At 53.1% G+C, this 15,899-nt stretch overlaps 1 protein-coding gene across 1 annotated transcript in view; it reads right to left on the minus strand.

Annotated features, from left to right (window-relative positions):
- The window catches only part of EMC7 (ER membrane protein complex subunit 7), a 29,482-nt gene extending 14,235 nt beyond the window's left edge, over positions 1 to 15,247 (minus strand). The window contains exons 1-3 of the mRNA XM_069209152.1: positions 14,923 to 15,247; positions 8,682 to 8,801; positions 3,972 to 4,110 (exon numbers count right to left, since the gene is read on the minus strand). Coding sequence (XP_069065253.1) covers positions 3,972 to 4,110; positions 8,682 to 8,801; positions 14,923 to 15,125 — 462 coding nt within the window. The 5' untranslated portion in view covers positions 15,126 to 15,247. The remainder of the gene's footprint in view (positions 1 to 3,971; positions 4,111 to 8,681; positions 8,802 to 14,922) is intronic.
- Positions 15,248 to 15,899: the final 652 nt, after the last annotated feature.

Raw genomic sequence — 15,899 nt, forward strand, 5'->3', positions numbered from 1 at the left:
AGGACCCACATACGGCTCATTCAAAGGACTTCAAGGAGACGAGTCGCTCCATGAACGGCACAGGACCCACATACGTCTCATTCATAAGGCTTCAAGGAGAGAGGTCACTCCAGGCACCGGACAGGACCCACATACGTCTCATTCATAGGGCTTCAAGGAGAGAGGTCACTCCAGGCACCAGACAGGACCCACATACGTCGCATTCATAGGGCTTCAAGGAGAGAGGTCACTCCGAGCACCACACAGGACCCACATACGTCTCATTCATAGGGCTTCAAGGAGAGGAGTCGCTCCATGCACGGCACAGCACCCACATACGTCTCATTCATAGGGCTTCAAGGAGAGGAGTCGCTCCATGCACCGCACAGGACCCACATACGGCTCATTCAAAGGGCTTCAAGGAGAGGAGTCGCTCCATGCACCGCACAGGACCCACATATGTCTCATTCATAGGGCAGAACAAAGGATTCAGCTGCAAGGCTGGGACACTACACAGCCATGTAATATGGGCAGGACAAAGGATTTCAGCTGCAAGGCTGGGAAACAACACAGCCATGTAATATGAGCCGGACAGGCAGAACAAAGGATTCAGCTGCGGATCTGGGACAACCCGCATGTAATATGGACAGGACAGGCTGAACAAAGGATTCCGCTGCAGATCTGGGACAACCCTGCATGTGATATGGGCAGGACAGGCTAAACAAAGGATTCCGCAGATCTGGGACAACACAGGAGCTTGAAAGTTTTGGGGTGATCCATCAAGCAGAGGCCGGGGGGGGGGGGGGGGGGGGGGAAAGAGTGAAGGGGTCTCAAAATGCTTTTTCCCCCATGCAATACCAATAGGGATTTCAGACACAACTACAGCCCGAAATGCTAGGCAGAATTACACCAAATTTGGCAGGAATGTAGATCTTGGTCCAGAAAGAGTCATTTTGTAATATGGTGTAAGTCTGTTTGGTAGTTTTGGAGTTATGGAAGGAAAGACAAATATAGATATCTAGGGATGCAGATCTGCCAGAGCTCAGGCTGAGATCTGATTGGTTGCCAACACTTACACCTGAAAGTCTCAGAAAAAAAGAAAAGAAAAAAAAAATACATGCATAAAAGGAGTCATGTTAGCAATACCATGACCCCTTCCCCCCTTTAGAATTGGAGGGACCTTGCCAGGGGACAAAAATATTTATACAAATAAAAAAATAAAAAATCTGCAAATTTGCAGCAAAAAAAAAAAAAAAAAAAAAAAAAAAAGGCCCGGCTCTCCCTGTGCTCCTGCATCGCTCTTACTCCCATTTTCTTTAAACCCCATTTTGTGTGCGCCTTTTTGCTTTTCCCTTGTTCTCACTGCTTTCACCTTCTTGTTCACCCGTTTGAATGCCTTCTCCTTGCTTTTCCCCCTCGTCACTGCTTTCTCCATGCTTTCCTGCTGTATTTTGTGTGCCCTGTCCTTAATTTTTTTTCCCTCATTTTAATTGCTTTCTACTTGCTTTTCCCACCATACTCTGCCTCTTCCTTCTAAGACCCTGGTTTTCACTGCTTTCTCCTTGCCTTTTCTCCCATATTGTGAGCTTTCTCCCTGCTTGTTCTCCCCCACTTCCTCTTGAGTGCCCTCGCCTTGATTTTGCTCCTGTGTGCTGTGTGCCCCCTTGTTGCTTTTCCCTGGTTTTCAATGACGTCTCCTTGCTTTCTACTCCTTTTTTAGTGCTGTATAACTATAACTGCTGAATTGTTATGGTTTTGCAATTGTAAAATCTGAATCCAAATAATGTCATTGTAACTTTTGTTTTTTTCAGTGAATTTCTAGTTTTTTTTCTTTTTTTTAACGTAAAGTAAAGCGAGCAGGGCACAGTGCCAGTGGACTAGACTTAGAAGGATGACAACCTGCAGACCTCGCCAGCTGCTTTTAATAATGTTTTCCAGGCCGCAGGTGATCTTTTCCAAAATGTCTACAAAACTGAATTGTTTTGTTTGCTTTCCTTAGCCTCCCTTCATTTCCGCCTCTTCTACGGACTCTCACATTCAGTTAGCAACTGAACAGGTGATTCAGGTGAGGAGAACATGTGTTCACGGCCCTGTCACCGTGTAAGGTAATCAGCCCGAAGCGGACTTGTGAATCCAAAAAGGCCCCCTCCTAAGATCATCCACTTGAAGAGATGGGGCGCTCTCTGTGGGAAGGGGTTCTGGCTGCACATGCTCTGCATATAGTGAGCAGAGCCTCCCACACTGACGACCCAGGTCACTCTGCCCTATTAGGTGGGCAGTGGGTTCCTATTTACTAGATACACACACACCACAATAGTGAGGCCCAAGACAAGGAAGTGGGGTGACTGAGGAGGCAAGTTCTGTGTTTTAATAAATATTAACTTACAAAAAAGTGAAATACAAATGACCCATGCTTCATATTGCTTTAAATGTTCTCTGAAGCCAAGGGCCCTTTGAATAATAAAATGTAAAAGTAATCTGGGTGGTGGGGAACCGTTTCTTAAATGCGAAGGCAGATATAAATGTCAAACAAGCACACAAAAAGTTTATTCTGCACACTCCGCCCCTTTCCCTGGCTGCTTCTAGAAGGCACCATTGCTTTAGTGACTTTAAAAAACGTGTCCGCCAGCCATGATCAGCGGCACCAAGAAAAACTATTCAGAGCGTATTACTTTGTAATCAGGCGTGTTTGAGCCATAGGGTCCATGTGTCATTACAATAAATTCCGCATGCCACATATTTTCTGGTTTAAGACCCCGCAGAGATGTAGTCTGGGAAATCCTTTACCGGTCACGACAAAGTAAATCTTTTGTGACAACCCGAGCCAGGCATTGTCAACAGGAGGGCAGCACAGAAAGAAACAACCCACAAGTGTGCCCAGGGAAAGATGATCAGGTGGCATGCATCGCGACCCTGAAGGGACCGATAGGAACCCATCACGTACACATCTCTTACCTTCCTACCAGGGCCGGGGGGCTGCACTTAGGAGACACACACACAGCCAGGCCAGGGGTCTGAGAGAACAGAGTGCACCTCGTCTTCAGCCTAGGTGGCAAAGCAATGCTTTCTGAGAGTCCTAAATATCCCTCCCACTCCAAACATACTGAACGGATTTACATCAAATTACAGAAAGCGCTACTTCTGGACTGTGATCTAGCTTTCTGCTAACGTTGGGGTAATTCCGTCCAGAGGTTTGGGTGGTAGTCGTGTCTAAAATCCCTGTTGAAAAAACAAGTTTTGTGATCCACCTTTTTTCCCAGCCCCCGTTTGACGAATCACAGCCAAGCTTCCCACAATGCACCTTAAGTGAGTGGCAAACCAGGTTTGAAAATTTTATGAAGATTCTTCCAGTGGCGCCGTAGTTATTGGTCAAATAGAAAACACTTTTGTATGGAAACTAGGTCCTTACTATAACTACCCGCGGGCGACCACCAGCAGGGGGTCTGTGGTAGCCGGTAAAGCCGCCTTATGGTGTCATCATAAACCAGAGGTGGAGTGGTGCGTAAATGTCTAAAGAACCTAGAGATGATCATTCATCTTCAGCGGTTAGTCTGACAATGGCATAAGTGAAGCACTGCCCAAATCTGCCGGGACGACGGGCACCGATGCCCTCCTGGAGGCACTGCCACACTCAGGGGACTGAGTGACTGTAGAGTGGGAAGTCGGGCTTTTCGTTTCATTTCACAGTTCTCACATCATTCCTTCCGCATTCTGTACAATAAAAGCAACCAAACAATATATGAAATATTCATCTATAAACCTATGCAGATCTATACATCTAGGTACATCTATGCAGCTTTCATGCGTCAACATATGATCAGAGCGGAAGGTAAAGTTATTCTGAAACACATTAACGTGGTGTGCCACCTTGCACCCAGCCCTCTCCACGGGTTCTGAAAGAAACACATGAAGGAATCTGGGCTCCAGGCCAGTAATGCTATTGTAAAGGACTGTTATGGCGCCAGAGGCCAGAGAAGCAGCACCGCACATACCATTGGGTTCATCAGGAAGTCAGTCCAGCCCCACGTCTCCCTCTTTATGAAGTAGGACTGGGGACCAGAGGATTTCATCTGTAGCGGGTACGGGAGGCGCACAACCTCCGAGGTCTTGATGTAATTCACAAACCGGGCCCTGGACAGAGAGAGAAGAGCCATCAGTGGAGCTGTGAAGGGCCCTGGAAGCAGGAGGCTCAGTAAGGTGACAATGTATCTTGAGGATACCACACACACAGCCACCCACCCACACAGCCACAGCCACCCACCCACACAGCCACAGCCACCCACCCACACAGCCACAGCCACCCACACAGCCACAGCCACCCACACAGCCACAGCCACACCCACACAGCCACACCCACACAGCCACACCCACACAGCCACACCCACACAGCCACACCCACACAGTCACACACACACAGCCACACACACAGCCACACACACAGCCACAGTCACACACCCACACAGCCACACCCACACAGTCACACACCCACACACCCACAGCCACACAGCCACCCACCCACACAGCCACAGCCACCCACCCACACAGCCACAGCCACCCACACACACAGCCACAGCCACCCACCCACCCACACAGCCACAGCCACCCACACACACAGCCACAGCCACAGCCACCCACCCACACAGCCACAGCCACCCACACAGCCACAGCCACACCCACACAGCCACACCCACACAGCCACAGCCACACACACACAGCCACACCCACACAGCCACACCCACACAGCCACACCCACACACACAGCCACACCCACACAGCCACACCCACACAGCCACACCCACACAGCCACACCCACACAGTCACACAGCCACCCACCCACACACAGCCACAGTCACACACACAGCCACAGTCACACACCCACACAGTCACACACACACACAGCCACACCCACACAGTCACACCCACACAGCCACACCCACACAGCCACACCCACACAGCCACACCCACACAGTCACACCCACACAGTCACACCCACACAGTCACACCCACACAGTCACACCCACACACACACAGCCACACCCACAGCCACACCCACAGCCACACCCACACCCACACAGCCACACACACAGCCACACCGCCACACACAGCCACACCCACACACAGCCACACCCACACACAGCCACACCCACACACAGCCACACCCACACACAGCCACACACAGCCACAGCCACACACAGCCACACCCACACACAGCCACACCCACACACAGCCACACCCACACACAGCCACACCCACACACAGCCACACCCACACACAGCCACACCCACACACAGCCACACCCACACACAGCCACACCCACACACAGCCACACCCACACACAGCCACACACACACACAGCCACACACACACACACACACACACACACAGCCACACACACACACAGCCACACACACACACAGCCACAAGTGACCCCAAGCATGAGGAAAGAGGAAGCAATTGCTGTCACTTGCTGGAGCACACCACTGACCTTAATGCACACTACTTGGAGTGTTAGACATGGTTAATGCCCTTTCAGAAGGGCATTAACAATGGTTTATTGACTGACCTCTCATTACAGGCCTGAGCCACATACCAAACAGTGTAACAGGGGTCTCCAACCTTTTCTGGAATGAGAGCTACTTATGTTTAATTAAGTCTCCCGAGCTACGTATATTATTAACGTTATAATAGTGGCCACATCAGGCAAGGTTACATTAGTGTCCTCCCCAAGCAAGTTGCCAGCAGCGATTACCACAGTGCATCCAGCAGCGATAACCTCGTTGCATCAAGCAAGGTGCCAGCAGCAATCACCTCAGTCCATCAAGCAAGGTGCCCAGCAGCGATTACCACAGTGCATCAAGCAAGGTGCCCAGCAGCGATTACCACAGTGCATCAAGCAAGGTGCCCAGCAGCGATTACCACAGTGCATCAAGCAAGGTGCCCAGCAGCGATTACCACAGTGCATCAAGCAAGGTGCCCAGCAGCGATTACCACAGTGCATCAAGCAAGGTGCCCAGCAGCGATTACCTCAGTGCATCAAGCAAGGTGCCCAGCAGCGATTACCTCAGTGCATCAAGCAAGGTGCCCAGCAGCGATTACCTCAGTGCATCAAGCAAGGTGCCCAGCAGCGATTACCTCAGTTCATCAAGCAAGGTGCCCAGCAGCGATTACCTCAGTGCATCAAGCAAGGTGCCCAGCAGCGATTACCACAGTGCATCAAGCAAGGTGCCAGCAGCGATTACCTGGACGCATCAAGCAAGGTGCCAGCAGCGATTACCTCTTTGCATCCAGCAAGGTGCCAGCAGTGATTACCACAGTGCATCAAGCAAGGTGCCAGCAGCGATTACCACAGTGCATCAAGCAAGGTGCCAGCAGCGATTACCACAGTGCATCAAGCAAGGTGCCCAGCAGCGATTACCACAGTGATTACCACAGTGCATCAAGCAAGGTGCCCAGCAGCGATTACCACAGCGCATCAAGCAAGGTGCCCAGCAGCGATTACCACAGCGCATCAAGCAAGGTGCCCAGCAGCGATTACCACAGCGCATCAAGCAAGGTGCCCAGCAGCGATTACCACAGCGCATCAAGCAAGGTGCCCAGCAGCGATTACCACAGCGCATCAAGCAAGGTGCCAGCAGCGATTACCACAGTGCATCAAGCAAGGTGCCAGCAGCGATTACCACAGCGCATCAAGCAAGGTGCCAGCAGCGATTACCACAGCGCATCAAGCAAGGTGGCCAGCAGCGATTACCACAGTGCATCAAGCAAGGTGCCAGCAGCGATTACCACAGCGCATCAAGCAAGGTGCCCAGCAGCGATTACCTCAGTGCATCAAGCAAGGTGCCCAGCAGCGATTACCTCAGCGCATCAAGCAAGGTGCCCAGCAGCGATTACCTCAGCGCATCAAGCAAGGTGCCCAGCAGCGATTACCTCAGCGCATCAAGCAAGGTGCCAGCAGCGATTACCTCAGTTCATCAAGCAAGGTGCCCAGCAGCGATTACCTCAGTGCATCAAGCAAGGTGCCCAGCAGCGATTACCACAGTGCATCAAGCAAGGTGCCAGCAGCGATTACCTGGACGCATCAAGCAAGGTGCCAGCAGCGATTACCTCTTTGCATCCAGCAAGGTGCCAGCAGTGATTACCACAGTGCATCAAGCAAGGTGCCAGCAGCGATTACCACAGTGCATCAAGCAAGGTGCCAGCAGCGATTACCACAGTGCATCAAGCAAGGTGCCCAGCAGCGATTACCACAGTGATTACCACAGTGCATCAAGCAAGGTGCCCAGCAGCGATTACCACAGCGCATCAAGCAAGGTGCCCAGCAGCGATTACCACAGCGCATCAAGCAAGGTGCCCAGCAGCGATTACCACAGCGCATCAAGCAAGGTGCCCAGCAGCGATTACCACAGCGCATCAAGCAAGGTGCCCAGCAGCGATTACCACAGCGCATCAAGCAAGGTGCCAGCAGCGATTACCACAGTGCATCAAGCAAGGTGCCAGCAGCGATTACCACAGCGCATCAAGCAAGGTGCCAGCAGCGATTACCACAGCGCATCAAGCAAGGTGGCCAGCAGCGATTACCACAGTGCATCAAGCAAGGTGCCAGCAGCGATTACCACAGCGCATCAAGCAAGGTGCCCAGCAGCGATTACCTCAGTGCATCAAGCAAGGTGCCCAGCAGCGATTACCTCAGCGCATCAAGCAAGGTGCCCAGCAGCGATTACCTCAGCGCATCAAGCAAGGTGCCAGCAGCGATTACCACAGTGATTACCTCAGCGCATCAAGCAAGGTGCCCACCAGCGATTACCTCAGCGCATCAAGCAAGGTGGCCAGCAGCGATTACCACAGTGATTACCTCAGCGCATCAAGCAAGGTGGCCAGCAGCGATGTAAAACATTTTTTTACTTGGAAATGGTTCTATATGGTTAATAAGAACCATCCGTAGCTGCAAAGTCTCTATTACCAAGGTAATTATATAAATAATAAGTGTTTCCAATGCCACGTGGTTTATCACTCTAGTATGAAATTTAAGTTTATTTTGGAAAACATTTCCCCAAATGTCAGCTCAAGAGTTCAGAGAACACAGGTTTCCATGTGGAATACACGCATTTCAGTTTTGGTTCATCTATAATATTTCAAGCAAGCAAACGTTTAATATATTAGGTTGGGCTGCACACAGGAGAGCTTACTCCTTCCAGGTAACTGAAGAGCTACTCTCTGGATACTCCTGCCATATAATACAGGGAAGACACTTAAAACCCATGAACACCCAACAGCATATTGGTAAAAAGTCTATTCACAGCCATGCTCCTAACCTCCCCATAAGCAGACATGCCTAGAGCCCTGTCAGTTCTACGCACTGGTTTCACGTCTATACTGGGAGTACAACTCCACCACACACGCAGCCGCAGTTGGTGCTGGCGGAGCAGCCCATCTCAGCACCGCATGAAAGGCACAGGTGAGGTTGCCGCCTTCACAGCCACATGGCTCAAGAAGCAACATGTATAATGTGGTTGCTTCTCCAGAGACAACTTGCCATTATCCTAACAAAAACATACTGCCATTGACACAGCTGTTTGTCACTCTTGCCTTGTAAGACCCCCATCTCTGGGCTCAGGTAGTGAAGAACTCAGTTTCTACTCTCGCTTGGGCCACGGATACTAACCTGGACTCCTAGACATACATGGCTGGCTGAAGGCTCTTACCTCATTTTGCCCTTTGAAGTGATGTCCACACGAAGAGGCTCAAATCTGTACGCTGGCGACACAACTTCAACCACATATGAGCCAGAAGGAACATCGTGGACCGCAAAGCTGCCATCGGTTCTTGAAGAGAAAACATTTTCACTTTTAAAATTATGTAAAAAAACACAGGCTGACTTTCAGAACAAAAAAGTGAATGCAGAGGCAATCCTGCGAAATAAGGTTTGCTGTCTCAAATCAGTCTTCAGGAAGGGGAGCAAGCAGCAGCTATTGTTTTCCTTTTATACTTTATAGATGAGGAAAAGTTAAGACCAGTAAAAAAAAAAAAAAAAGGGGGGAAACTGTTACCATCTGTTAATGCTCACGAGTTCAGGATAGAGGAAACAGAACCCTGTTGCTGAAATAGTCCGGTGTCTGCATGATTCTAAACATGCTAAAATTACTTTGACTAGCACACATCTGTAGAAAGCTACGCTTTTGTGTTTTTCTAATATTCATATATTCATTTTATTTTACTTAATGACAGCTGAGACCACCATAATAATTCCCATCATTCTGATATGGGTTTATAAGTCAGTTATCCAGCCACTTGTCCCATAGGCTAACACATGGTGTAGTGGAATTCAGGACCCTTCCTAGCGGACCTTCAGGAAACCAGCAGGTAAGAGGATCAAACCGTATACTAAAAAAGTGGAATGCGAGAGTGGCACCCCAGCCAAGGTAAGTGTAGTGGTTAGTTGGGGCTGGGGTCAGTTAGGAATACCAGAGGAAGTGAACAGTAGGTGACCCCAGCAACCAGGAGTAAGGCAGTTACCCACTCAGTTGTCCCATAGACTAACACAGAAAGCAGTGGTTTGAGTTTGTGGAATTCAGGACCCATCCCAGCGGACCCTGAGAAAACCAGCAGGCAAGAGGATGGATGGAGAGTGCCCCTACCACAGGATACACAGAAGACAGGAGCACCTACACCAGGGACCCGGTGAAGAGGGGAGAAGAAACTCTCTATGAAGACTGCGGATGCCTCGGATTGTCCAGCTGCTGTCACAACTCGTGGACCAGGTCGGTGGAACCCAGAGATGTATTCCAGACGTGGAGGATCTGCAAAGGAATGGGACAGAGTCCATCACCCAAGGAGGTGCCCAGGTGGTGCAGATGGCAACGGCCACCCTCCAGAAGATGAAGTTCCTGCAAATCGGTGGAAGAAGAAGTCCAGCTGCGGGGTCCAGGAGTCAATGAGGATCCCAGGAGTCACCTATGAGCTGTCCCTCGACGGTCGCTGGATTGCAGGAGGGTCAGTGAACAGCAAGGTCACCAACAAGCACTGGCAAGTGCAAATAGGAGCTGACGAGAAGTTTGCAAAGAGTCAGGGGTGGCCCTCAGGACACAGGAAGGCCAACAGAAGCCAATGGTGTCCCCAAGAGTGACCCACGGGCACCAGACATACACACAGTCACAAGGAGGACTTACCAGCCCAACAAAACAGAAGTCCCACATCGGAAGAGTTGCAGGACAAGAGCTGGTCTTCGGTTTTCAGAGTGCTGGGGGCCAGGGCTTCTTTGAGGCAGAAGATCTCCCAAAAGAAGATTCAACAGTCAAGGGGGGCCAGTCTAGTGGCAAGAGCAAGGGGCTACAGTCTCCCAACTTAGACAGAAGACAAGCAGGACCCAGAGGAGGCCACAGACTCACCTCCTGTGAAGCAGGAACTTCAAATGTCCAGAGACAGCACACCCCACCACCTGCTCGACGATGCCTTGAGGTGCCTGCAGTTGCAGGGGAGTGACTCCTTCACTCCAAGGGAGATCCCTTAGTGCTTCCTGGTGCAAAAGGAGTCCTTGTGACCCTAATGGATGCACTGCCTTGGATGCTACAGAATTCTTGCAGGATCCAGAGAAACAATGTTGCAATGAGAGCCTTCCTACCAGAAGTAGACTTGTTTGGTTCCAGACGAAGACCAGCAACTGTTCCAGAGGCCAGGAGCAGATGGCTTGCAGAGAGTTCCTTGTAGAGTCCTGCTTGACGAATGTGAGGACCCACCTGCAAGGGAACCCTTTAGTAACCCTAAAAGGGGGTTGGTCACTCTCTGCAGTGACCAACCTATCAGAGGGGGTCAGGGACGTCATCTACATGGCCTAACCAGTCAGATGCTCCCCAAGACCTCTGCACATCTTGTTTCCAAGATGGCAGAATCAAGTGGCCACCTGGAAAAGATCTGTGCAACTTCCTCGTGGGAGGAGCTGGACAGAGGGGATCACACCCTTTCCTTTGTGTAGTTTTGAGAGAGCGGGAACCCGGGGTTCCTGAACTAATGCATACCAGATTATGCAAGGAGGGCACCAAATGTGCTCTACAAAGCAGTCTGGTGGTACTCAGAGGCCAACCACACCCCAGCCCTTAGACACTTAATACACAAGGCGAGGAGGTCACACCTCTCCCTTGCAGGAAGTCCTTTGTTCTGCTTCTCTGGCCTGAGCCTGGCTCACCAGCAGGAGGAAAGAACTGTGTCTGGAGTCAGCAACACCGTGGGCTGGCAGCTAGACTCTGTATGGCTGCACAGGCAGAACTGGGGGATCCTCTAAGGACCCCCCAGACTACATGGGATCATGCAGCTAACACTGGTATAGGTGTAGTTGCCCGATGCCAAACATGCCTAGGGTTGGAGAAGCCATTATGTAGTTGGACCACTCGTGTTGCCCAGTGTCCACTACATACCTTCAGATAGCTTCCCTGCACTTACAGAGTCTAGGAATTAGCCTGCGGTATGTAGGGGTACCCTGCTCCTTCAGGGGTACCCTCACACTTAGAGGCATAGACCCTGCCCTTGGGGTGAGGGGCCGACCAGAGAGGTGTCTTATAATGTCTAAGTGCAGTGGTTATGTTTGGCAGTGTAAGGATGCATACACCTTTTCACCCAGGCTGCAATGGCAGGCCTGCAGTCAGTTTGCATGGGTTTTCTTGGGTGGCATTATACATGCTGCAGCCCATGGGGGACCCCTGGTGTACCAATGCTCTGGGTACATAAATACCATGTATTAGGGACTTACATGGGTGCCCCAGTATGCCAATTGTTGGTGTGAAAAGTTACCAACTAAATTTAGAGGGAGAGAGCACTGTCAATGGGGTCCTGATTAGCAGGATCCCAGTGAACTACAGTCTAAACACACTGACACCAGGCCCAAAAAAAATAAAGGGGGGGGGGGGGGGGGGGGAATACTACAACCAGAACCCAACTTACTACATTCTACACGGCTAGAGTTTCTCTTTCAGGTGTGTGACTCACAGCGCTCCAAATCGGGATGAGCCTAACTCGTCATAAAGAGGAGTGAGAAACACCAGTCTGTTGTATGTTTCACCAGAGGGGTGAGACGTGCATTACTGCCCAGGGATTAATGAGGTCTAACTGGGTGCGCCCTCCACCAATTCAGAAGGTTCACAACAGGACTATGTTCATTTTAACTCATCAATGTATGTGGTACGTACAAAGCTCAGAACTAGTCAAAAAGGGTGGTAGCAAGGACGCAGTAGTCAAGTGGTTGGAGGGTGCGATGGGTTCTGGCAGCAGAGTGGACTGTTACTGCAACATGGTGAAACGGATTTCTGCTCTTTCCTAAACTAGAGCAGGGTTGGGGGCAGCCCTGATGGATATTGTTTGCTAGCATTTTATTGTCTGCACAACTCATACAAGTGAGCCCGCTTTAAAGTCCATGTATTCTCAGCACACAATTTTACCCAGTGTCTGTTAGAACATAGCAGGCCTGTGTAGTAAGTAAAACTCAAGGTATGGATAAAACCCATTCCACATATGCCATGAAGGAGTGAAATATAAGCAGATACTGCTGTGGAAATCTATTTCAAGTTCAAATCTTTCTATTAATTGAACGGACAGATACAGAGTAATATATGGGTAATATACAAGTGAACTTATAGTAAGATTGTAATATACAATGATAGAAGAGCATAAGTAATTTCACTCAGTATTAGCTAAATTAGTAAGACCCGAGAGGCGAAAGTTACATAACACATAATCCTTGGTGGTAAGCAGAAACATGATTGGCATGGATGGCGTGGTCCTTAGCTTGTGTGAATTGTTCAAGGGAAGGTCACTGTGGATAAAAATTTATAGTTTTTCAACACCGACAGTTGTAAGTCAAGAGGTCTCTTAGGGCTCTATCCTTGCTCTGTCCCACTAAGAAAGGCGGGGATTTTCTATCATCAATAAGCCAATGATATCCAACTGTGGTTAAGAGGTCCTCTCTAAAGGACATGTTGCCATCTCAGAGCTCCACTCAAGGCTGGAGGACATCTCAAAATGTGAAACTGAGCCCTACCGAAAATAAATCCCCCATCATGTCATTAAGTGTCATGTCATTAGTCTGTCCTCATGGGGGGGGTGGGGGGGGAGGGTCTCTCTCCTATCGGGGAGCTCTCCTCTCGGGCGGGGAAGGGGGTGTTTCTCTGGTCTAATGGGGAGGTCTCCTCTCAGGGGGGTCTCTTTCCTCGAGGGGGGGTCTCTCTGCTCTAAGGGGGAGGTCCCTCCTCTCGGGGGGCAGAGGGTGTCTCTCTGGTCTCCTCTCAGGGTGGTCTCTCTCTCCCCTCGGGGGGGGGGGGGTTCTCCTCTAGGGGGGGGCTCTCTCTCCTCTTGGGGGGGCTCCCTCTCCCCTCTGGGGGGGGGGGGGGCTCTCTCTCCTCTGGGGGGGGTTCTCTCTCTCCTCTGGGGGGGGGGGGGGGGGGGTTCTCTCTCTCCTCTGGGGGGTGGGTTCTCCTCTAGGGGGGGGCTCCCTCTCCCCTCTGGGGGGGGGGGGGGCTCTCTCTCCCCTGGGGGGGCTCTCTCTCCTCTGGGGGGGGTTCTCTCTCTCCTCTGGGGGGGGGGGGGGGGGGTTCTCTCTCTCCTCTGGGGGGGGGTTCTCTCTCTCCTCTGGGGGGGGGGTTCTCTCTCTCCTCTGGGGGGGGGGTTCTCTCTCTCCTCTGGGGGGGGGGTTCTCTCTCTCCTCTGGGGGGGGGGTTCTCTCTCTCCTCTGGGGGGGGGGCTCTCTCTCTCCTCTGGGGGGGGGGCTCTCTCTCTCCTCTGGGGGGGGGCTCTCTCTCTCCTCTGGGGGGGGGCTCTCTCCTCTGGGGGGGGGGCTCTCTCCTCTGGGGGGGGGGCTCTCTCTCTCTCCTCTGGGGGGGGGGGGCTCTCTCTCTCTCCTCTGGGGGGGGGGGGGGCTCTCTCTCTCCCCTGGGGGGGGGGGCTCTCATCTCGGGGGGTTTCTCTCTCTCCTCTGGGGGGTGGGGGGCTCTCTCTCCTCTGGGGGGGGGCTCTCTCTCTCCTCTGGAGGGGGGGGGGGGCTCTCTCTCTCCCCTGGGGGGGGGGGGCTCTCTCTCTCCCCTGGGGAGGGGGGGGCTCTCTCTCTCCCCTGGGGAGGGGGGGGGGGGTCTCTCTCTCCCCTGGGGAGGGGGGGCTCTCTCTCCTCTGGGGGGGGTTCTCTCTCTCCTCTGGAGGGGGGGGGCTCTCTCTCTCCTCTGGAGGGGGGGGGCTCTCTCTCTCCTCTGGAGGGGGGGGGCTCTCTCTCTCCTCTGGAGGGGGGGGGCTCTCTCTCTCCTCTGGAGGGGGGGGGCTCTCTCTCTCCTCTGGAGGGGGGGGGCTCTCTCTCTCCTCTGGAGGGGGGGGGGCTCTCTCTCTCCCCTGGGGGGGGGCTCTCTCTCTCCCCTGGGGAGGGGGGGGGGGGGTCTCTCTCTCCCCTGGGGAGGGGGGGTCTCTCTCTCCCCTGGGGAGGGGGGGGGGTCTCTCTCTCCCCTGGGGAGGGGGGGGGGTCTCTCTCTCTCTCCTCTGGGGGGGGGGGGGGCTCTCTCTCCTCTGGGGGGGGTTCTCTCTCTCCTCTGGAGGGGGGGGGCTCTCTCTCTCCTCTGGAGGGGGAGGGGGCTCTCTCTCTCCTCTGGAGGGGGGGGGCTCTCTCTCTCCCCTGGGGGGGGGGCTCTCTCTCTCCCCTGGGGGGGGGGGGGCTCTCTCTCTCCCCTGGGGGGGGGGGGCTCTCTCTCTCCCCTGGGGGGGGGGGGCTCTCTCTCTCCCCTGGGGGGGGGGGGGCTCTCTCTCTCCCCTGGGGGGGGGGGGGCTCTCTCTCTCCCCTGGGGGGGGGGGGGCTCTCTCTCTCCCCTGGGGGGGGGGGGCTCTCTCTCTCCCCTGGGGGGGGGGGGGGCTCTCTCTCTCCCCTGGGGGGGGGGGGGGCTCTCTCTCTCTCCTCTCGGGGGTCTCTCTCCGCCGGCCCCTCACCTGACGAAGCCCACGTGCTCCTCGCCCTCCACCAGCACCCGCGCGGCCCCCACCCAGTCCTGCGGCCGCACCCCGGGCACCACGGCGCGGCCCTCGATGCGGAAGCGCTCGGGGCCCCCGGGGCCTGCGGTGAAGTCGGGCTCGGAGGCGCGGGCGGCCCCGAGGAACAGCAGCGGCAGCAGCAGGGTCACGAGCTCGGCCATGGAGGGGGCTGACGGGACCGTTAACGTCCGCACCGGCACCGGAAACAGGCGCTCGCGACGTCAACTTGCACAGATCACTCCGGTGTCACCCCCGGCACAGGAAATAGACGCCGCGCATGCGCGAACCCATCGTGTCTAGGCCGCAGCCATCTGCAGGTCAGGCACGCCTTGAGCCGTGACGTCAGGCTAGAGACGTACGGAGGTAAAACTGTCAGTGATGACGTCACATATACGTCACATAAAGCGCTGTCACCGGCCGTAGCCATATGCGAGTCAGGCACGACTTCTGGTGCAATGGCAGTCTAGAGACGTACGGAAGTAAACAATGTCTATGACAACTCCCACATACGTCATCATGCTGTCACTTCCGCGCATGCCCAGTCTGACGGCGTCCCGGAAGCAGCCATGTTGAAGTCGGGCAGTGCTTTAGCTGGTGACTGTGGAATCAGAGCATCAAATCAAGAGCCGAGCCGAGCCGAGCCAAGGGCCCAGCTCGGCTCTTACAGCACGTGCGAGGACCGAGCCATGGAATTACTTCATATATAACTCTCGCAACCAGCCACTTAAAATATCATACAGCCTCCAACATTACAAAAAGCTTTCATTTCCTTGACTTGTGGAAGGTTTGACACCTGCTAGCAGGCCCATCCAGGCTGCAAACTGAAAAATGTAACATTTTCTAGCGTTCGCGCCAAGAATTTTCAATTTACTCAGGACATAGAGGAGGTGATTATGCTTCTCCTTCTTTGCTATTTATCAACAAAACAATACACA

The sequence above is a fragment of the Pleurodeles waltl genome, chromosome 9 (genome assembly GCF_031143425.1).
Source record: "Pleurodeles waltl isolate 20211129_DDA chromosome 9, aPleWal1.hap1.20221129, whole genome shotgun sequence".
NCBI classification, from domain to species: Eukaryota; Metazoa; Chordata; class Amphibia; order Caudata; family Salamandridae; genus Pleurodeles; species Pleurodeles waltl.